At 37.0% G+C, this 23523-nt stretch overlaps 1 protein-coding gene across 1 annotated transcript; it reads right to left on the minus strand.

The window, feature by feature from the left end:
• Positions 1-15796: 15796 nt before the first annotated feature.
• Positions 15797-23494, minus strand: LOC149815276 (protein IQ-DOMAIN 31-like). The gene is made up of 7 exons (XM_089988802.1): positions 23178-23494; positions 22288-22426; positions 20800-21096; positions 20074-20268; positions 18768-18848; positions 17440-18484; positions 15797-16114 (listed from the first exon to the last, which is right to left on the minus strand). The coding sequence occupies exons 2-7, from the start codon at positions 22375-22377 to the stop codon at positions 16083-16085; spliced, it is 1740 nt and encodes a 579-aa protein (XP_089844928.1). The 5' UTR covers positions 22378-22426; positions 23178-23494; the 3' UTR covers positions 15797-16082.
• Positions 23495-23523: the final 29 nt, after the last annotated feature.

Consider the following 23523-nt stretch of genomic DNA (forward strand, 5'->3'; position numbering starts at 1 on the left):
GTCCCAGACCCCTGACAGAGACATGGAATTGAAAATTCTTGTCCGATAATGAAAATTGAGCATTGGATATCAGATTTGATATTGGATCCAATCCAAATATGAATTGAGTCTTGGATATACCTAAAATTTTAGAAAATGAATTGATTCGAGCCCAGGTTGGCAATTGTACCAACTTGAAAAATGATAGAATTGATGTTTTGAATGAAATGGCTTGAGAAATGATTTTGCCCCTTAGGGCAAATAGTGATACTGAAAAATGAGGTTTAAACTGATTTGAACTGGTTTAAATTAAATTCTGGGGTGTCTAAGCTCAGATGAACTAAAAAGACACTGACTCAACTAAACTCTTAGACTAGATGATCGAGAAATGACATCATTCTCAGGAAAATAGTGAGAAATGAACACCATAGTGAAGTGGGTGACAAGAATGTACTGAATTTGAGTTGGAATGAGGGTCAGTTATACTGAGATGAACTAAATCTGGAGCTCATGCATTAGCTGGATTGACTGGACTTAGCTCAATTTCAGCTGAAATGAACTTCAACAGTATGAAAAATAAATTTGAACTAGAACCGAGCTAATTGAACTTCTGGTGAGCTCAGGTTAGACTTAGGGGAACAAGATTGGCTGACTCTGGAATAATTGTCTGAAATTCGAGCTGAAAATGAGCTCATTTCTTAAAAAATAAACTAGATTTAGCTGAAATGGTCAGAGATGAATAGGATTTGCTCATTGTGAGCTGAGGGGGGCTAGAAATGATTGGCATTCTAACTATTCTTGACCTAAAATGAGCTTGGTTGGGTCTAAGGTGACCTAGGGGTAGAATGATAATTTTATTAACAAAAAGGGAAGTGAAATGACACCTAAACTGGAATGGACCTAGGGTTAGACTCCTATACTGATTTACAGGGTTGGCTGACATCTGTGAGGGGGTGTTCAGAATGGACCTAAAAAATTTAAGGTGTTTACAGATGCCCCTCTTTGCTACTAAGCTAGTTGAGAGCCGAGCTTAGTGGAAAAGAAAAACACACTAAATTTGGGCTATAAAAATGTCCCAGTTAGAAAGATCTGACTGTGTATGAAAGAATTTACTCTAGTGATATTGGTAGATATGGAATGGAGAAGAAGATTCACCTCATCGGAATGAGGCTTAGGCTTGACCTTTACCCGAATGGGGAGAAGATACCTCACGGAGGAGACTCAGGTGTAACCCTTAACCTGAACGGGCATGGATATACCTCATGAAATGAGGCTCAGGTGTAACCCTTAACCTGAACGAGTATGGATATACCTCATGAAATGAGGCTCAGGTGTAATCCTTAACCTGAACGAGTATGAATATACCTCATGTAATGAGGCTCAGGTGTAACCCTTAACCTGAACGGGTATGGATATACCTCATGAAATGAGGCTCAGGTGTAATCCTTAACCTGAACGAGTATAAATAATACATCACGAAATAAAGCTCATGTGTAACCCTTAACCTGAATGGGTAGGCGAATATCTCACGAAGTGAGACTCAGGTTTAACCCTTAACCTAATTGGGAAGATGAACGAAATCTTCGAATGAAGAAACCTTGATGGAACCTTCGAATTTCGCATAATAAATTCGAAAGGGGTATGCAAAAGGATGAAAAGGAAATTTCTTAAAGCTTCGAAAAAGGATTGATCTTGGGCGTCTCATTGCTGAGACTAAATAGCTTTTATGGTGACCTTTTGCGGAAAATATATATGTTGGCTTAACCTTAAACCAAAAAATGAATTGTCTATGGCAGGACCGTGGGGAACACAGAGAAGTGTGCGAATCTGAGAGCCTGGGCGCTCAGATTAAAAATATGGGAATGATATTGAAAACTCATGTTATCAAGTCCTAATGAGAGATATGGTGACTCTTTTGAAGAGGTATAAGGTGACGCCAAGATGTGTCAAAATGGACATCAAGCTCTTTCTTCATGTCGGGATAGCTTGAAAATATTCCCAATAAGATAAAAATTGCAGTTGATTCAAAGTAATTGAAATGTGTACATCTGTGCGAAAATATATTATCTCTTCTACATAGAGTATTACCTCTAACTGGGTTAATTCTGTAGAATCCAGAATCAAAATCAATTTATTGTTATTGGGTTTCTTCAAGAAAGTTATCCATTTCCTTGATATGAAAAGAAAGAAATTTGCTCTAAGTATCATAAAAGCATTTTATGAAAGGATATTGATAAAAAAATTTCACATGAATAAAGATGATTCTTGGCAGATTTGACAATTTGATATATGGGGTTTACCCATGATGATCTTTTTGCACTCTTTTGAGACATATAGATTGAGCTTTCTTGGGGTTTGGCGAGAATTTCATCACATTAGCCTTTAACTTAGCTATGTTCTGATTTTCTCCAGAAGGGCACGTCACAAGTTCTTTCAACTTGGAGATGATCTGAGTCTTCTTTGGTCCCAGAAATTAGATTGATAATATTATCTTTTTGATTGAAATCTCTTGATGGTAATATTGATCAAATATCTTTTAGGGTTTGGTAGGAGGTTTATTACATCAGCCTTCAACTTGATGATGATTTGAACTTTCTCTGGAAGAACACGTCACATGCTCCTTCAACTTGGAGATGTTTCGAGTCTTCTTTGGTCCCAGGAATCATATTGATAATGTTGTCTTTTGGATTGAAATCTCTTGATGATGACAATGATCAAATATCTTTTAGGGTTTGGTAGGAGGTTCATCGCATCAGCCTTCAACTTGGCGATTTGAACTTTCCCTGGAAAGACACGTCACATGCTCATTCAACTTAGAGATGATCTGAGTCTTCTTTGGCCTCGGGGCTCTAATTCATCAATCAATCTTCAACTTGACAATGATTGAGAGATCCCTTTTGTAGATAGTTAATGGTAGCTTGAATGATTGAAGAGATATTGAGATTGAGTGAATTCTTTTTATCACCCAGGTTATTTTCACTGCCTTATTACCAGAAGAACGGTCTTTAAAATGTGCCATAATTATGATTAATATCAATTCACTTATGGCTTTTCAACATCATTGAATTTTTCTTGCTGGTCATATCGAGGATTTTTCTTTATCCTTTTGGTTGACCAACAGAAAAAAACTTGAATTTTATTCTTTCTTCGCAAAAGTTCTATCTTTTTTAAAGGAATACTGAAAGTAATATGAGGTGAATTTTTTGTGCAATAAAAGTTTTGAGATTAACAACTATTTTTTATAGCAAATTGGCAAAATATTCTTGAAATCTTTGGTGAAAGAAATCACTTGACATCCAATTGACACATTCGCGACTAGATTTTCCTCTCCTTTCCCCAAAGGAGAGACTCAGGCTTGACCCTTACCTGAACGGGTAATAAAAGATACCCTTCTCTTCTCTGAAGAGGAGGTGATTGCAAAATGAGACTTTCGAAGAAAAATTAAGTTTTCGTCAAAACTCTCTAACTTTAGGCTTCTCTTATGGAAATGTGGCCGATTGGATAAGGTCGATAAATTATGATAGAGGAACGAGTCCATCATACTCTCCCTAAAAAGAGGGTTCTCGATGACGGGATGACCAAGGTAAAAGGTAAATAGGCTACAAAGAAAGTGAGCTTCCATCGAAACTCTCCTTGAAAAGGGTTCTTTATGTATGACGAGGCTGTTGTTTTGCAAACAGTTCGCGAAGAAACGAGTCCCTTCAAACTCTTCCTGGAAAGAGGTTCTTGTGAACGATGGTGAATTGCATGCGAAAGGAATGAGCTGCCTCGAACTTTCCTTGGCAAAGGGTCTTTCACAAAAAAAAAGTGATTGATATTTGATAATAAGCCAAATGGCAAATGAGTTCGACGAGAAGGTCGAATCTTGAAAGACCATGATTGGCAAATGTGACCCGTAGGCCGAAAAATGATTGACTTTAATAATATTGGTAACTTGAAGGTTTGCTTGATGAAGTTGGTGACCCAGAAGTTTGATTGACAAAAATGGATGACCCAGAGGTTTGACTAGTAAATGGATGACCCCGAGCTCTGTTTGATAAAATTGGTTGACCCAGAGGTCTGATTGGTAAAAATGGGCATTAAGCATGAAGTTGAATTTGGGAGTTCGACCAACTCGAAAGCTGGATTTTGAAAGTAAGTCCAACTCAGAAGTTGGATTTTGAAAGAAAGTTTGAGTCGGAACTCGAATCTTTAAAGGAAAATTAGAAAGTTTGAGTCGGAACTCGAATCTTCAAAGAAAAATTAAAAAATTTGAGTCAAAACTCGAATCTTCAAGGAAAAATTAGAAAGTTTGAATCGAAACTCGAATCTTCAAAGAAAAATTTGAAAGTTCGAGTCGAAACTCAAATCTTCAAAGGAAAATTAGAAAGTTCGAGTCGGAACTCGAATCTTCAAAGGAAAATTAGAAAGTTCGAGTCGAAACTCGAATCTTCAAAGAAAAATTAGAAAGTTCGAGTCGAAACTCGAATCTTCAAAGGAAAATTAGAAAGTTTGAGTCAGAACTCGAATCTTCAAAGAAAAATTAAAAAGTTCAAGTCAAAACTCGAATCTTCAAAGAAAAACTGGACCAACTCGGAAAGTTAGATTTTTCAAAAAGGGGTTCAGTTTGAAAACCTGATTTTTTGAAAATACTCGGTCTGAAATTGTCTTGAAAAACAAATGATCCTAAGGATCGAACTTTGAAATAGAATTGCTTTTAAAAAGGATTGGTCTGGGAATTGAATTTTAAAAAGGAAATTATCTCGAAGGTTGAATTTTGAAAAATGACCAATTGAAACGATTTTAGAAATATGCTCAACCTAAAGGTTGATTTTGACATGACCAACAAAAATGACTTCGATAAAAGACTTGATTCGAAGGTTGAATTTGAAAAAGACTGGTGTTTTGAAAGCGCTTGATGATTGTGATGGGAGATTTTCAATCCTCACCCTCACGATGACTTGGACAATTGTTGGGGTCTCAGGATTATCTCTTATCCTGAAGGGGTAATGAATTCGATACAAATGAATGAAAATGAATGCAAATGAATGCTAATAGATTTCGTTTGATCGTGCCTACATACACGATGTTTTGAGGTAATGACAAATTTAAAAAAAAAAATTGCCCCAGTATAACTAGGGAGTAAAATATTGGACAAAAGGATAAATAATTGATATTTGAAGAACACTCTCTAAAGATAATAGGGGAAAGATTGGCAATGCACTTCTTGATTGATTCAGGAGGCATTCTGAAAGAGGTTGCTCCTCACAAAAGACATATTGCAAAATGACAAAGACCAACAATATATAAAGAAGATGGAGCCAACTATGAGAAAAGTTGATGTCTTATTGATGCATTGGAAGAGCGACAACCAATCAAGGAAAGAATTGGGACTACATCATCCCTTCAACACGACAAAAGCAAAATGAAAGAGATGAGGGAGCATTGGCGTCATCATTCTTCTTCACGTTCGGAGAAGGTGTCGGTGAGATAGCTGGTTGATCCTCCTCCTTGTTTCCTACAAGAAATCTTTTATCAATGCAATCCTGCACAATGTTCTTGAAGTCGAAACAATGTTCTAAGTCATGCCCCATTGCTCGGTGGTACTTACTGAATCGATCCTTCTATTTTTCCATGGTGACAAAAGGATCAACGACATTCAAAAATCTTACCATGTCCTTTGTCAGCATGTACTCGAGAACACTCTCGAGTGTTTGATCCAGTGGGGTAAGTTTGCGATCATGGCTCCAACCATCGCGTTGTATCTTTTGTTGAGTGCTTGATTTCTGCTGAGGCTTGGTAAAGGTAGTCGACTAGTCATCTTTTTTGTCCTCAACAAAGAGATTCTTGTCAATGCAGTCTTGGATGATGTTCTTGAGAACGAAGCAGTACTCGGTGTCATGCCACATTGTTCGATGGAACTTGCAGAATTGGTCTTTAAATTTTTTCATGACCGTGGGAGGATCAGAGACTCTTGGGAGCTTGGCCAATCCTTTAATCAATATATATTCAAGAACTTCTCACGCGTCTGATCCAGGGGAGTGAACTCACGGTTATAGCCCCAACCGTCACACTTTATCTTTTCTTTCTGCAGAGATTTCTGGTGAGAGCTCGACTGGAATGACTTGTTGTCTTGCTTGAAGGTGTTTCTCCTTTTGCTTTCAACGTTGCCTCTATCGGGCTTAGAACCTCCTGTGTCGCTGCCATTGTTATTGCGAGTGGTATTCATGGAGAATGTGACATGTGCCTTTTTCTCGACACGAACCTTTCTGGAACTGGCTTTAACTTGCTCAGACATCATTTTAATCATCATTTTCTGAAACAATTGATATACGATGGGATCGATGTCATCCATGTCTGTCTGACCCTATCCTCTGGCAGATTTTGGAGAATCCATCTCTTGCTCGCTACTGCTGCTCTAACTGACACACTGAGATGATAGAGTCTTCTATCCAAATCTTGTCTGAACCACTCGGGAATACCGATGCTCTCTGCAGAATGAGGTGGATGGTTAGATTTGGAGGACGATTTTGGATGAAATGAGAGGAAATGATTGGGAAAGATCAGGTCAACAATTTGAAGGATATCCCATTATCAGGGATTAGGTCATCGCTGAAATTGCGACAATTATGTTGTTACTCCGATGAAGGAAGTACGCAACTAAAGTAAGCCTAAAAGGGAAGGTGGGCGGATAATTTTTCACTACAATGATCAGGAAATTCACTAAAACATACGAGAAAAAATAAGGTGAAGAGATTTGAAAATGGATAACATGATTGAAATCGGGGAGAAAATACACGATTTTTAAGGAAAATAACAGGCAAGATCAAAATAAGGCTGGAAATTTGAGATCTAGAGGAATGGGAGCAAAAGAAAATCGCCTGGAGTTTTAAAGAAAAACAGAAGATTTTTTGAAAAAAAATCATCCAGGGTTTTATAAAATCGTTGAAAAATATAAAGAAAATAAAGAGAAAATAATAAAAAATGGCTAAGATACATTCACATCACATCCTGCATAAACAAGTATGCACATGCAGCATTGCCTAAAAGGCTTACTCTAAATGCACAAATTTTGAAATAGTTGTAGGACCCTAATCCTAACTCTAAGGCTCAGATCATCTGTGTCAAATCATGTTATGCCGATATACTCGAGTCGAGACTCGATGTACGTGGCATAAAAATATTTTTCTCCAGTTCTAGGCTCATGTTTTCCAACATTCTTGAGCATCTGCCGATATACTTTGGACTATGACCCTCGGTACGTGGCAGGGGGGTTTAACCCAAATAGGTGGCCCAGTTGTGGGGTTTTGTCCTTAATTATGGCTTTGGAAGAAAGCCCAGCAACGTGGTGATCAGGTAAAAATAGGTGGGGTTATTTTTGAAAAATGATCAGCATGCAAGAAAACAGAAGGCTCTAATGACCTAAAGAAGTAGAATTTTAAAAAATTTATGAGAAGCAAACAATGTTTTCAATCAGATCCTAGATTGAGGAGGATTGTATGAGACCTAAGTCTATGTAAACATGAATAATGTCTTCTCAATCAGTCCTACCAAATCATGTCTAAGTCTGCACGCAATCCATGTCAGCGGGGTTTGATTCTAGGCTCCAAGGTTCACATGAAATAGAGCGGACATTGTATAACACGATTTTGAGAATTAAATAGAGCAAAACACAAGATTGATCAGGCGAGGACATGTCTCATCACGGTCGCCAAACCTGTTATCATTGCAAAATTTTACTTTTGCAAGTCAAACTGACCTTTGAAAAGATTTTCAAAACAACTCGCTTCTATTTTAAAATATAAGAAAAATTCGTACAATGAGACTCATCTGTCAGTACGAGATTCAACCATTTCTGACGCCATAACCAGGGGTAATTGAACCAAGGATCAATCATGTGTTTTGCTTTGCTCAACTGTCCAAATCATTATTCTATTCCTAAATGCACAAAGAAGCAAGCATGCGTTACTTTGAAAATTACAGATTGAAAACATGATGTATGCTTCAAATATTTTAGAAATTCATGTAAAAGGAGATGCTTTAAAAATCATGAGCCACACTTGGAAAATATTTTTGAAGAAAAAAAAATTAGAAAATCATGAATTGGACTTAGAAAATTAAAATTATCTTGAAAATTAAAGATTTTGAGAAAATTGATTTTGAGAAAAAGGACTCAAAAGATGATGTTGACTAACTTATATGATGATTGAAATATGAGCTTATAAAATCATATTTGAAGAAAATTCAAAAATCTTTGAGGAATCCCCTTTCTTTTGGTAATCGATTTTGTATAAAAGGGTTTTTATGTGCCTTATAGAATTTAGATAAGATAAATTCGCCACATATCCCTGACTATGACCACGAATATGTATTGAATATATCTCATTTGATTCTAAAAGAAAAAATACTTGGAAAAGCTTTTAAAAATATGCAATAATTTCTGAAGATAGCCTAACAGTGTAGGTCATTTATAACTTAAAAGAAGATAAATCTGAGTATCATTCATATTCTGACTATGGCTACGAAATCCACTAAGTTTATCAACTTCTTAGAAGCAAGTGCACGTGCCATTTGTGTTGACCATTGTGAATTTAAAATATGCATGAATGACAAGCAATTGCAGTTATATATCAAAATCAAACTATATGCAAATGTATCTTAAGCTAAGTAGGAAAGTAAATGTTTTTATTCTAATATTATAATTATAATTTACATCAATAATTGAATAATAAACTAAATAAAGGAAAATGTAAATAAAGAAAAATACAATCTTGAGCTTCCCTGCAAAATTAGCAAACTTGTTAGTAGAAAAATATCAGTTTTTCTGAATTTATCCAACAATATCTGGAAATTGAGGGATTTATCCAGATATAAGCCTTTTTTCCATGCTTTCTAGAAATAAAAATCATTAAACAACATAATAGATGATGCATAACTGAATAAATAATAAAATAAACAGATTGAAAATTCAGAATTGAGGGAGAAATGTCCAAAATACCCTTGAAAACTAATGTTATTTGTAAAACAAAGTTAAAAACAAGGTTTTTCAGAAAAGACTTTTGTAATACGCTTAATCCGGGGATCAAACGGATTCAAAATGATGACAAATCGAGTGGAGAGAACCCTAACATGATTATGAACATGATCAAATTCTAAAATCATGAAAATAATGTATGAAAATAATAAAATATGCAAAAAGATGAAATTTGCCTTTGTTTCGATTGAATCAAAACTCTGCGGGCATCCTGTTTTTATGAAATAACTAAACAACATATCAAATGAATTCCAAAAATTTTTAAAATCGGCATGGACACTACTAATAACCCTAAAAATAATATGCAATCAAAAAATATTTTTTTATGATTATTTAAGTAACAAATATTAAATAAAGGATGAAAAAAGGCTAAATAACATGCTTCATTGTACCTATCACGGTGTTAGATCAGAACAAGATATCAAACAACAATGAAAATTTATGAAATTTGACAAGGATAAACTAGACAGATCAATGAAAATAACCCTTTTTACATATCAAGAATACAGTATCTGGTTAGGGAGAAATCATTCCGACGAGTTGGGCTCGATTTTGGCTAACATATAACGATGCAAGAAGGACAAACTTCAGTTCCGATTTCAAGAAAAATAGAAAATAGCTATAAAAATTCATACTTTTTTTCAGAGATAAACTATAGATAACGATGAGAAAAAGCCTTTTTACGGATCAGAAATACAATCTCTGATTAGAGAGAAATCGTTCTGGCAAGATGACCCAGGTTTTGAATCATGTCAGACGATTCAATAAAAACAGACTCTGATTTCGGTTTAAAGAAAATAGAAAAGAATGGTGAAAATTTATAAAAATCACACCACAAAAAGTAGACATGCTGACGAATTGATCACTTTTTACGGATCGTCAATACGATATCTGGTTAGGGAAAAATCGTTGTGCAAAATGAACCTGGCTCTGAACCGTGTCTGTCGGTTTAAGAAGAATAAGTTCTGATGTCAAGTTAAATAAAAATAGCAATCGATCGTAGAAAATTATAAACATTTCACAGAACAAACTAGACACTCTGACAAGCATGCCACTTTTTACAGATCTGAAATACGATCTTCGGTGAAGGAGATATAACCTCAGAAAGATGCTCCTGGATTTACATAGTATTTTCCCGATTAAGAAAACATGTTTCGACTTTGATTTTTGAAAATAGGGTTACAGATCTTAAAAAAAATCTATTTTTTTTACTGGAAACCTAGACATATGCATGATTCTATCATAAAAATTCAGATTTAAATAATGAATATAAACTGATAAAATAATAGCATGAACAGACAGTTAGAAATCAAGATTGTGAAACTAAAACCCTAGAAAAAAATCTAATTAAGTATGATAAAATTGATAAAACATGTAACTAATGCCATGAATCATGATTAAATGTATGAAATAACTAAAATATGCATGAGCATGATGAAGTAAAAGTAAAAGCACAGGGAAACATGGTTAAGAACTTGATTTAGCCATCAAAAGAGGGATTCAATCAATAGAGGGGTCGAATCTCGATTTTTTTTTAGGCATTAACGAAATAAATAGAATATAAACATTATACACAGATAAAAAACGTGTAAAGCACATTGAATACTCATTTGATCACCATCTTAGATCATGAACATGGTTCTTGAATGAAAAAAAGAAGGGAAAAGATCCAACAAGAGGGGGGTGGCAATAATGTTTTTAATGAAAAATCACAAAAAAATAATAAAAACTAATAAAAGAAAAAAAAGAAGAAACTCACATTGGGCTGCTTCAATGGAGGAGGCTAATGGAACTTGAAGGAAAGAGAGGAGAGAGAACATGGGTTGAAATCCTAGAGGTGGGCTCTATTGATAGATTTTTTTAGGCTTAGGTTTAGAGGATTCTGATCTAGCCGGAACTCTCTTAATTAATTAAGAGATAAACAAAAGGGGAGAGGGGGCAATTTCTCTTGGAGAGTTTTAACCTAAAAATACTCTAATTAATTAGACCTAATTGACTCTTAAATAAATTCTGTAAATTCTCAAATGTGGCGCCCACATTTGGTTTTTAAAACCCTAAATAAATGTTAAAAACAAATTTAAAATGCTAAAACGAAAATAAAGTTTTTAAATCAATTAGATTTTGACTTTTCAAACTTCAAACCTAATTGAAACTCTAGCTAATCTTAAATAGACTTAAATGCCCTCAAATGTGGCGCCACCTAATGTGGGCCCCATTTGTTTTTCAAAAACGATTTTAAAAGTGTGAAAATAAAGGGGTTAAAAATAAGATTTTAAAAAGCTTAAAAAAACACCAATATCTATGAAATTTTTGTATTTTTGAAATAAGTAAAACATGAAAATGAAATGACATTGAATAAAGATAAAAAATTAGGGTTGGCGCCCCTGCAGGGTGGGCCCCACTTGAAGAAAATTGATAAAAATTAGAAGTTGAATTAAAAATCAAGTTTAAAATGAATCCAGGTCATTTTTCTAAAGAAATGCTTTTGAAATGAGGGGATATAGATCCCTGGGGGTTGGCCAAATGGCAAAAAAATGGCTTTAAAACCCAGCTTTTTGAAATTAATTTTGAAAGAAAGGTTTTAAAATCGAGTATGGATTTGGTATTTTGAAAACAAGAGTGTTGGATCTCAAAAATGATGTGCAATGACATGAAATGCGATAAAATGATATCAAATAACATGCAATGACATGAAATGATATGTGAAATGCAAACCTTGGATGAGGGATTTAAAGTCCCAGACCCTTGACAGAGACATGGAATTAAAAATTCTTGTCCGAGAACGAAAATTGAGCATTGGATATCAGATCCGATATTAGATTCCATTCAAATGTGAATTGGGTCTCAGATATAGCTAAAATTTCAAAAAAGGAATTGATCCGAGCCGAGGTTGGCAATTGTACCAGCTTGAAAAATGATAGAATTGATGTTTTGAATGAAATGGCCTGAAAAATGATTTTGCCCCTACAGGGCAAAGAGTGATACTGAAAAATAAGGTTTGAACTGGTTTAAATTGAATTCTAGGGTTTCTAAACTCAGATGAACTAAAAAGACACTGACTCAACTAAACTCCTAGATTGAATGATCGAGAAATGACATCATTCTCAGGGAAATGGTGAGAAATGAACACCAAAGTTAAGTGGGTGACAGGAATGTACTGGGTTTGAGCTGGAATGAGGGTCAGTTATACTGAGATGAATTAAATCTGGAGCTCATGCACTAGTTGGGCTGACTGAACTTAGTTCAATTTCAGCTGAAATGAACTCCAACAATATGGAAAACGAATTTGAACTGGAACCGAGCCAATTGAACTCTTTGTGAGCTCAAATTAGATTCAGGAAAACAAGATTGACTAGAATTGACTGACTCTAGAATAATTGACTAAAATTTTAGCCGAAAATGAGTTTATTTCTCAAGAAATAAACCAGATTCAACTGAAATGGTCAGAGATGAATATGATTTGCTCATTGTGAGCTGAGGGGTACTAGAAATGACTGACATTCTAACTATTATGAACCTAAAATGAGCTTGATTGCGTCTAACTGACGAGGGTCTAAGGTAACCTAGGGATAGAATGATAATTTTACTAACAAAAAGGGGGTGAAATGACAACTAAACTGGAATGGACCTAGGGTTAGACTCTTACACTGATCTACACATTGGCTGACATCGGTGAGGGGGTGTCTAGAATGAACCTGAAAAATTTGAGGTGTTTCCAGAGTGGGAGGATTTGTTTACGGATTGGGACATCTATTTTTCCTAGAGGAGTTTTGATTACTTCTCATTTTGACTCTTAAGTGATGCCGTTGAAAATTTCTGTGGTGGGTATGGATTTTGAGGCTCCTATGACTGGAAAGAAACCAATGACTTGATATTGAAGGGATCTATAACCAGCTTCGTTGGGAACTCATCATGCAGGCATGCCTTAAGTGGCCTCACATTCCGACGGATTGGATTCGGGGCTGCAGATCGGTTGCCTAAGCCCACTGTTTTTTGTTTTGTTTTCCTGTTTTTCTGTAATTTTCTGTATTCTGATGGTTGAGTGCGTGGGATTGGATGTGTGATATCGCAACACTCCCCAACCTCTCAATGTTATGCTATGTTCCTTCTCTGCTGTACTGCTATATAGTTATTAATATATCTCTCTCTCTCTCAAAAAACAAAGATGCACGAAAAAAAAAAGATTCAGTTATACTACTGTGTGTGTGTGTGTGATTCATTTGATAAATTTTTAATTCAAAAGTAGAGATTAGCTCTGAGCTGGATTATATCTGAGTAATCTGACCCAATACGTACCTGACCTGATTTGTTCCTAAGCATACATGTTGACTCATATCAGTCCACCAATTTCAGGCATATGTAGACCTGAAACCAGACCAGAGCCAAATTAGTTGGGTTTAAGTTAGGGATGCTAACGGTTCGGATTCGGGTCCCAAAATACATTAGGGAGTTGGATTGGATCCGGGACAGCCAAAATTTGCATTAAAACCCTAGTTTAAGTCTTAGTTTTAGACCTAATAAACATGTTTATTTAAGGCCAAAATCGTTCATAGCCAACCTGATATGTATATGTGCCCACCAATTTCAGACATTCCTTTGCCCAGAACTAGACCAGGATCAAATTGAATCGAGTTCAAGTCTGTTTTTCAGACATAATCTAAAACAGGTCTGACAAATCTGAACCCAAATCAGACCCCAATTGATAGTATAAGAATACTTTGAAAGAGCTTTTTTTGTTTCTTTAGGGGAAGTGAAAACTTTTATTTTCTTTGGAAGGATAAAATTGAAAGAGATATGAATGGGTGGTCACATGGATATATAGCCCATGCGTGATTGGTGAGTTGGTTACGTCGACCACCCTGATGTTCGGAGGCCCTTGACATCTTGAGTTCGAATCCTTTTGGAATGAAATGGTACCCGCTCGCATCATGTTTCAAAATAATTATGGTTAAAGGGCATATTTGAAATACATACTTTGGAGGGTGTATGAGAGTGATGCGCATTAAATAAAATATGAACATATGGTGATTCCATCAACAAGTGAAAAGGCCACCTCCTCTAAGACACTAAAACACAGAACTGACTCTGATCAGACTCCGACCTCAAATCCTCCTGAATTGCCTTCCCCCAAACAATGCCCAAAAGGAAAATTATTGATCTTCAAAACAAAGCACATTTAAAAATATCCATTTTCAATAGGATGTGCTCTAAAAATTCGACAAAAGGAAAATTAGGCATACCATGGCGCTTAGATACACCAGAAAGAGCCGTCCTTGGTCTAAAGGACATGCCTAATCATTCGGGTGTCAATGAGTCAGGTTTACCTGGACCTGACCCGAACCAAACCGTATAGGGTCCGGGTATAGTGATAAATAATAAGACCCAATTAAGACCCAGTCCAGACCTGAAGGTCCGATTAATACATGGACTCGGGTATAGTTTGTGAAATTTTATACCAGACCCGCACCGGACCCAAGTTCCAATTAAGACCCCACAAATTTTTAATGTAAAAATGACAAAAAATATGGTTTTACCGGGTCTGGCTCATGTAGTTCTTATCGGGTCCAGGTACGGTTTTTCTTGTAGTGGACTCGGTTAAACCCGAGTCCGGACCAGATACCATACCCAAAAATTAGATCCAAGTCTGATACCACCTGGGTCCCAACCAAATCCGACCCGTTGACACCCCTGTAATCATGAGTAATTTTTAGCTTTTTTAGATAGCTAATATCTACCACGATTTCCTCCCCATTGATCCGTTTTTTTCTGTTTTATTACTCAAACAAACCACGTCGTAGAAACAGGGTCCTACCCTTGGCGTTTTATGCTTTTGGTACAACGACTGTAGCTGGGTTTGTTAAGTATGGTATGGACAAAATCTTCATCAATGGGGAGGAAATCGTGGTTGATATTAGGTATCTAAACAAGCTAAAAAATTACTCATTATTAGGCCTGGCCTTTAGATCAAGGACTCGGTCATTTCTGATGTATCTAAGTGACATGGTATGCCTAATTTTCTTTTTGTTTGTCGATTTTCTAGAACACATCCTATTGAAAATGGATGTTTTTTAATGTGCTTCTTTGTTTAGAGTCTTTATCAGATCAATAAATTTCCTTTTGAGCTTTGTTTGGGAGTGTCGAATATCTGCATATACTTCATTTATTTTTCTTAATTTTATTATGTGTATGCAGTTGATGTTACCAGTTCCTGTCCTTGATAGTGCATATCTGAATAATTGTGGTGCAACACAATCTCTCATCCAAAGAGGAAGCTCGTTCCAATGCTAAGCCAACTGAAACAATCTGAAGATTCCAAATTTCGCAAATTCAAACAATCCCAACCCCAAGATGTAGAGAAAGCAAGCATGTCTAGTTTCAATATGGCCAATCTATATCTCCATGGCTTATGTTATTAGCTTTATGGGTATATATGTTCATACCGAGTAACCATGCCATATATGTCAAGGCATTAATCTTTCTGAAAATGACAATCATTACACTAATCTCTACCGTGTTAGCCTTGAGATTTTCTTTTTGCCTAAACGCAGTGACATGGAGAATCAAGCTGTTCAAAAGATGCAGGAATAGGCAAGACCAAGCTAGAATGACTTGGCCTTACCTGCACCAACTAAAAGCATCTATCTTGAAATCAATGCATTTTCCAAAAATATTATCATAAAACAATTAGTAGAACAAAAACTAGGAGTCTTCCTGGTAACCATAAACCAGCCCCATAAAATGCAGTAGCTTGCAAGATTTATTCTGCAGAGTGATCTAGATAGATAATATGGGAGAAGCCACTAACCAGAAACTAACATGTATAAAAGCCAAATCTTTAATAACATGCAATCACAGGATCATCTTAGTCTGCAGTTTCCAAGAGTAAATAAACAAGGAACAGAGGAACCAAGTGTGGATACTCGACAACCAAAACAAGCCCTAAAACTTTGCGATTTTACATAAACCAAACAGCCTCAAACACCACCCTCTTACTGAAAGTATCAGACCTCAGGACTAGAACTTTTTAGAACAATTTACACAACCAGGAAAAGTTTACCTTCTCAACAGAACACATCAAGGACCCACCTGTTCACCTCCTCCATTCTGCATGAACCACCTTCTCTGCAAATGAGCAATTGCAACAAGCATGACACTGTGAGAAACATGTCATGATATCTCAATAAAGTTTTAACATTTTTTCTGATCTAGCATTGCAGAAATTATGCGGTTTTCTAAACAAGGGCATACAGTCCTAGATATGCTTTTGATTCGTCAGATGACAAATCACCCAGCTGTTAGAATCAGGTTATAGCAACATCGGACAGGTGACTCGAACTACCTGACATGGTAGAATGGATACATGAGAGGTTGAGTGTAAGTAGGCGTAACATACTGGAGCTGGATTAACCATAGCAGTAAGTTGGTTCTTATGCATCTATACCAGAGCTGGATTAATCACAGCAAGGGAAGAAAAGCCAAAATCTGAATTGACTGCTGATAAAATATAATTCTTTAAGATCAGAAGTTAAAAGGGGGCAAGCAAACTAAAATAAGGATTATTTTGAATGTAATTTTGTATTCTAAATAACAAATTAGTTGTAAAGGAAACTTCTGATAAGATGCATGTTAAACAAGAAAAGTAAAAAATTATGCTTTCATTAATAGATAAAAAGTAGACATGGAATATGAGGATGCTAAAGGCCCCCTCTCGAATTCAAGCACCTTCATGAGAACCACCATTAAAGCAATCACAACACTTGTTATTCATGAAACTTCCCTGATTTCTATGCTGCTAACATGTTAATTTGACATAAGGATTTCTAAACTTTGAAGAAAAACATTAATCATGATGCAATAGACGTGAAAACTTTGTAGTACTATAATTCTTGAGCATTATCAATCATAAAATGTTAAAGAAAATTATGAAGCATTTGTACATCAAGTTGAACAGCTAAAATGTAGGGGGAAAGTAATTTGAACCAGTGGCAGAGCCAAAAAATTCAAATTAGGGTGGGCACATGTGTGTGTGGCAGTGGACTGGCTGGCAGAGAGAGAGAGAGAGAGAGAGAGAGAGAGGTGGGGGTGGGGTGTGGGGGGCGCACTGCTACCCACCCTGACCTAAACCCCCCTTATTGGGGATTTCTTGGTCAGGGTGGGCATATGTAGCTCCACCCCTAATTTGAACTTCCACTCAACCAAGCCTGGCAAAAGCCATAGGTAAAGTAGTCAAAACTTAATGAGCCAAGGGATGAATCAACACCTTTTCTATCACTTCTTGAGTGACACTTAGACTCTGGACGAGCAGAGTTGCCCAGGCAGGCATAATATTTCCAGGGGCTGATCTACTTAAAAGATCAGAAAAGGGAAAAGGAAAAAGGCGGGAGCCACTATTTTGGCTGCACTTCCAGGACACACAGAACAGGTTAAGAGATTGGAGTGCATCTTACCGTTTCCATCCCCAGAGGACAGCAGTGATCTATCTCTAATGCTTCCTTTCACATTAGACTGGACAAGTCTCTGTGTCCTTGGGGACTGTGAGCTCACTTTCCCATCGGAAACTGAAGGCAAAGAATGACGTCTGGTGGTACCATTTCCTTCTGCTCCATCAGAACCAAACCTTGGTGAACCTTGACAACGTAACTTAGCCTTTGCAGACTCAGTTGTTGCCATATAACTAGGCAGAGTTGGGCTGCTATGCAAGCCATTTTCTGGAAAGGAAGACCGCCTCTTACCAGCTTTCTGAGTTGCTGTGCACACTTGATCTTCCTTAGGATGGGAGTTTAGCTCCTCATTTACTGCAGCAAGATTTACATCTTTAACATCATTTTCTAGTAGAATTACTTGTACTGATACCTCAATTGGATTTAACTCAACGGCAGGATTATCAATTTGAGAGCAATCTGCCAGCCCATTTGTTGATATTGGTTGAGAATCTGTTTTTGGCTCAGGCTGCTCAGAAGGAATTATGGGTGTAGTTTTCCTATTCTTATCAACAGAATCTGCTTCACCATTATCTTGGAGCTCACTCGGGGAACTTGGAGTCTTTCTCAGATTGCGCTTCAGTTTCTCAGTTTCCATCTCTTGACGATCTGAAGCAATATCACTCAAAGCATTTGAAGACACCTTCCTCAAGTTACGTTTAACCTTTTCAAGCTCGCTTTGAGGTTCCTGAGCTGAATTGACAGGCTGTGCAGGTATTTTCTTCACATTCCGCTTTGCTCTTTCAGGTTCAGAGTTATTGGTATTGGACAGAGTATCATTTTGTGTGGTTGGACGTGTTCGGACACTGCGCTTCGGTTTGTTTGCCTCATTCTCGGTGGCATGTGATATGATGTGCTTTTCAAGCTTTGAATCAACTCCATTCTTTGACTGGATAGATGGCAAAGTGAAACGGACAGTAGTCCAGCGTTCTAACCAGCTCCAAGCAGAGTTTGGTTCAGTCTGACTATAGTAAATTTGTAGTGGCTTCACCAAGGAAGAAGAAAGAAGGAGCTAAAAAAAGCAAGGACAAATAGTAAGAAAAGACCCAAAAGGATAGTTGAGAAAGAACAAAAAAATATACAGGATGTTTAGAAACATGAGCACCTAATTGGCTTCTGTTGAATTTAGTTAGGTGCATTGACCGAGTTAAATTCAGTAGTATCTTCAAGAAAAGGTGGGGTACCAAGTTGAATGGTTGCTCAAGACTATCCAATTTTTAAATTGTATGGACTAAGAAAGCAGATTTCTTTGTGCAATTACTAGCAATGTTATGAAAGCAGTAAAGCATATATACCTTCTTAGTAAAAGCATTGGACAACAGCTTCTCTGTTCGAGTTGAGGACCTTGCCACCACGGTATTAAAAGACTTGGTGCTCTGGCAGAAAATGAAGTCAAGTAGTCAAAAGAAAGAAATCAAAATTATAACTCATCCATAATTCAGGACTTTCTAGAACACACACACACACACACACACACATATATATATATATATATATGGAAGGGGGAACGTCCAGCGCATGAAGAGTCCAAACAGTCCAGCATCATCGGGACCGTTCGATTGCTTCAATCGGACGGTCCAGATGATACTCTCTCTCTCAGCAGAGTCGAGAACGTCCAGCGCATGAACTATCCAAATGGTCCAGCATCATCCGGACTATTAGATTGCTTCAATGGGACGGTCCAGAAGATGGACTCTCTCTCTCTCTCTCTCTCTCTCTCTCTCTCTCTCTCTCTCTCTCTCTCTCTCTCTCTCTCTCTCTCTCTCTCTCTCTCGAAAACCCCCTGCCCTCTTGTTGCTCCCCTCTGCATCCTATCCCTCCCTTTTGCTAGGAATACCAAGCTGACGGGCAACGGTTAGTGGTTGGCCGTCGACCACCAGCAGTCCCCATCATTGTTTTGTTTCCTTTTTTTTCGTTTGTGGATGAGGGTGGCATGCGCCTCCCCACCACCACCAGCCACCGACGATAAGCTGCTCGCTGATCAGTTGCCAGGCAACCCACACACCGGGGGCCGATGCCCATCAGCAGAGAGAGAGAGAGAGGTTGTGGTCCGGCAGTCAGTCGATGACTGTCAGGTGGCTGATGATGATGACATTGATTGGGGATGGCAGGGCGCTGTGCAGGACAGGGGATGAGCATGGAGCAGAGGATGTCCGAGGGAGGGTGCCCCTTCTCTCTCTCTCTCTTTATATATATTTATATATATATATATATATAAGGTTACTCTAATAATAAACTAGTTGTGTTTAACATTAGATAGATTCAAACTTATAAAAATGACTAAAATATCTTTAAAAGAATGATACTTTTAGAAATGCATGGCTACTTTTTGGGCATTATAGGTCTTTTTTAACTTGAAGGGAATTGATAAGTCAAACACCTTTTCAAAAAAAATAACTTTATGAATATATCAAATTTACCCTTTTGACCTCAAAAAGTAACAATATATTTTCAAAAATACCACTTTTAAGAGAATTTTAGTCATTTTAATATGGTTGAATTCATCTAATGTTAAACACAATTAGTTTAATCTAACATTATGTATATATGCAACTGATAAGAAATGAAAAACAAATAACAATTCTGTTTGCTAAATATTACCATTCCACCCAATTTCTGATCTATGGTTAGTCCAAGATCAGAATGTCTGACACTTCGGCCACGGAAAACTGCTTGCAGCTTGATAATTGATTGCAAACAAAACAAGGTTACCACAGCCTGTCTCCGCACCAAATGTCCTCGAACAAGTGCCTGCAACCTGATGATACCTTTGAGGGCTCGAAAAGCCCGACGTGCCTGAACAATCAGTTCATGCACATTAAAATTGTGAAGTTTTAATACATGCAACATGGCTGGAACAAAATTTAACCAGTTAGTTTCTTCACAATTCTAATGCAAAAAAACATCAACTGAGGTGACTACCCCTCACTTCAAGATTCACAGGATGATGCAGACCTGCCAAAAATGGTTTACAATAGAAGTTGGAACAACTACTCTACAATAGCAAGACCTGGAAAGACTTGACAATATGGAGAATAAAGGCATTCACCCTGCCATGCTTATTCATTTGTCACAATTACTGAGCATCAAAAACTTGGTTGCTATGGAAGTCAACATTCAATTATCAAAGAAAATCAACAATGATAGACATGAGTCAGATAAAACAATATGCTCAAATGATTAAGCAGCCATATATTTGAAAGGTTTGCCATGTGAGTTGATTAGAAGACCATACATTTAAATATGGTAATGACATAAAACACAAATTTCTGAAAGACCAATTTAAATTTGTGTAGTTCAATGACATTTTCAAGCAGCGAAAAATACCAGGTAACCTCGAAAAGCTGATTGAGCCTTTATTGCAGCCTGTTCTTCTCTCAAGTTCTCCAGATCATGAGAGACTCCAGTTCCAACAGCTGCATCAGGTTTCTTTGGTTCGTGATTTACAGACACCAATGTGCCAACTTCACGTGAAACTTCAGCAGCAGACCTATTCTCAGATTCGATGTTAGAGCCATTTGCATCATTTTTAACAGGAACTGGATGTGAAATCAAAGGCGAATTAACAGCCAAATCAGCAAGCGGCTCCTTGGAAGAACCAAGCTTTTCCTTTTCATTTGTGACCTTCACATGCAAATAAAATATCCGTTATTCACAACACTTGATTGTTTTCAGGTAAGACTTCAAAGAAAGAGAAACTTATGCAGAAAGAAAAATGAAACCTAGCAAAACAGACCCCAAGCAGACAATGATGCATGTGTACATGCATGTACATGGACATGTTCAAAGGGATTTTACAAAATTTAATCATACGGCATCGCAAATTCTCAATATTAATGCCTGGTCAAAAGTCCAGGTTTAACCTGCTGCTGAGTGGATACTTAAAGGTACCTGCTGAACACTTCTATCAATATCCAAAGTTTTCCACTTCACCCACTCAATGTGTCATGAACCTGTTACATTTCATTTTCAGATACCTCTTTATTGGTTACAATGGCAGAAAGATAGGCCAGCCCCAAAAAAGTGGTAAGTGTCACAACATACAGAAAATCAGCGTTGGCATTAACCATTAAGAAAAAAAACAACAGGCCAGTGCATTTATGCAATACAATCACAATAGTGCACTTTGTTGTAAAACTTCCTAATTGCACCAAAAGCAATATTGATAAAAGCATTAGATTGATTTAAGTAGCAGAGGAGATAAATAATGAAATTCTTGCCCATTTTGTTAACTAGGCATAGAGCTCCTTATGGCTACGACTAATCAGCAAAGCTGAAAACAGTTCTCTGATTGTAGTAACATGCACTAAAACAAATAGGAAGCAAGCCCTTTCCAATTATAAACGGGAGTCCATTTTGGTGAAAGAGAATTTACAAGAAGATCACATAGTAAGAATAATAGTATAAAATGAAAGAATTTCGAGGGTACCTATTATGGCATCATGTCTCATCAATACAGGAGGCCAGAAGAATTCCATCAGATGCACAGTTGCTTTTCAAGGTTAGTACACAAAAGAAAAAAATGGAAATCTGACAGCAACCATATTCAGAATGAATGAACATCTACCAAAATAAACAAATAAATAGAATTGTATACAAGAACAGATACTGTAGGTTTCCAATATTTATCGAATCATTTGATTCACGGCCACATTGAACATTTATAGACAAAACTACTTGTCCACCAAGAACATCAAAAACCATAACTACAAAACACATGCAGGTATACAAAATGAGGAAATCAGTTACACCGACTGAGCAAGCCAAGAAAAAATAATTGATCAAATTTGCAAATGCAATCAATAATTGCCTTACCAGATCACCCCTTGCTTTCGCATAATTAGATCTGGTACTTTTCTTCCTAAAGAGCAACGTCTTGAGCCATTTACCCGGAGATTTGCCCATTGTCACAGCAAAAAGACCCCAGTTAACAAAGCCTTTATGTATATAATCCCTGCACAGAGCAAAACCATTCACCTTAAAGAAATAAATCATACAATTGAACAAGGAAAAATACAAAAAACCAAATATGACAGCAGGCAACGCCTTTCAGTACGAATTCGCAGAGTAGTGAAAATGAGAACCACTAGTAACCCAGAACCAACATGACACAAACAAGTACTCCACTGATCTTACACAAAAATTAATCCTTAAGAATCCGAACAAACGAGGAAAAGAGAAGAGAACAAAAGGAAATGAAAACAGAAAGAAGCATACAAACAAATCTCAGAGTAAGAAAACGAACAGTCAATGCACGGCAAAGTGAAAAATCCTAAAAGTAAAAAAAAACCAGGCCCAATTTCCCAAATTAATCACTGAAGCAAAACTGATATGTAAAATCAAAGAATAGCCAGTGAGAAAATTGAAAAGCAAAAAATATATATATAAGACCCAAATTCCTAACCCATTCAGAGAAGCAAAACCAGCATTGATATGCTCAAAACATGTGGGACGATGAGCTCAGATTGCAAGCGAAAAAAAAAAATCTCCAAAATGGGAATCCACTAAAAGAAGAAACAAGCAAAATGCAAATCTACAGTAAAGCCCAAACTAAGCATCGATCTGTAACGGAAACAGCTACCCCAAAAAACATAACCACCAAACGAGATCTACCAACCACTTCAAAACTTGGAATCAAACACGCGCCAAAACAAGAAAGAGAGAGTATGGAATCAAATTGGAGCAGAAGATCTGAAAGAGCTCACCGTTCCCACCACACCTTGAAATAATGCAGCACTCCCCACAAACCCTTACCCCAAATTTCCCATCACCAAACTCCGTCCATACTGTCTCTCTGTGTATTTGTGCGTCTGTGTAGAGAGAGAGATGTAACGACAGTGGAGACGCGGAAAAGATGGGGGAAGATGAAAAAAGATAGACGAGATCTGACAGAGAGAAACACACACACAGAGAGAGAGAGAGAGAGAGAGAGAGGAAAGCAAATGAAGAAAAGAGAAAAGGGGAAACGCTCCTTTCTCTCTCACACTCACTCTTTAGACCACTGTTTCAATGGACACCACCCTCCATTTTTCTACTCTTTTATTTCTTCAT

Source organism: Nuphar pumila, chromosome 15 (assembly GCF_984573655.1).
Source record: "Nuphar pumila chromosome 15, dmNupPumi1.hap1.1, whole genome shotgun sequence".
NCBI lineage: Eukaryota > Viridiplantae > Streptophyta > Magnoliopsida > Nymphaeales > Nymphaeaceae > Nuphar > Nuphar pumila.

Bases quoted from the DNA above. Each gene is read 5' to 3' on its own strand.
- LOC149815276 (XM_089988802.1), bottom strand. From the start codon at position 22,377: ATGGGCAAATCTCCGGGTAAATGGCTCAAGACGTTGCTCTTTAGGAAG. The intron at 18,849-20,073 runs GTAATATTTAGC...ATTTTCTGCCAG, and splicing joins ATCAGAAATTGGGTGGAATG to AGCACCAAGTCTTTTAATAC. The intron at 16,115-17,439 runs GTAAGATGCACT...GCTCATTTGCAG, and splicing joins GTCCTCTGGGGATGGAAACG to AGAAGGTGGTTCATGCAGAA.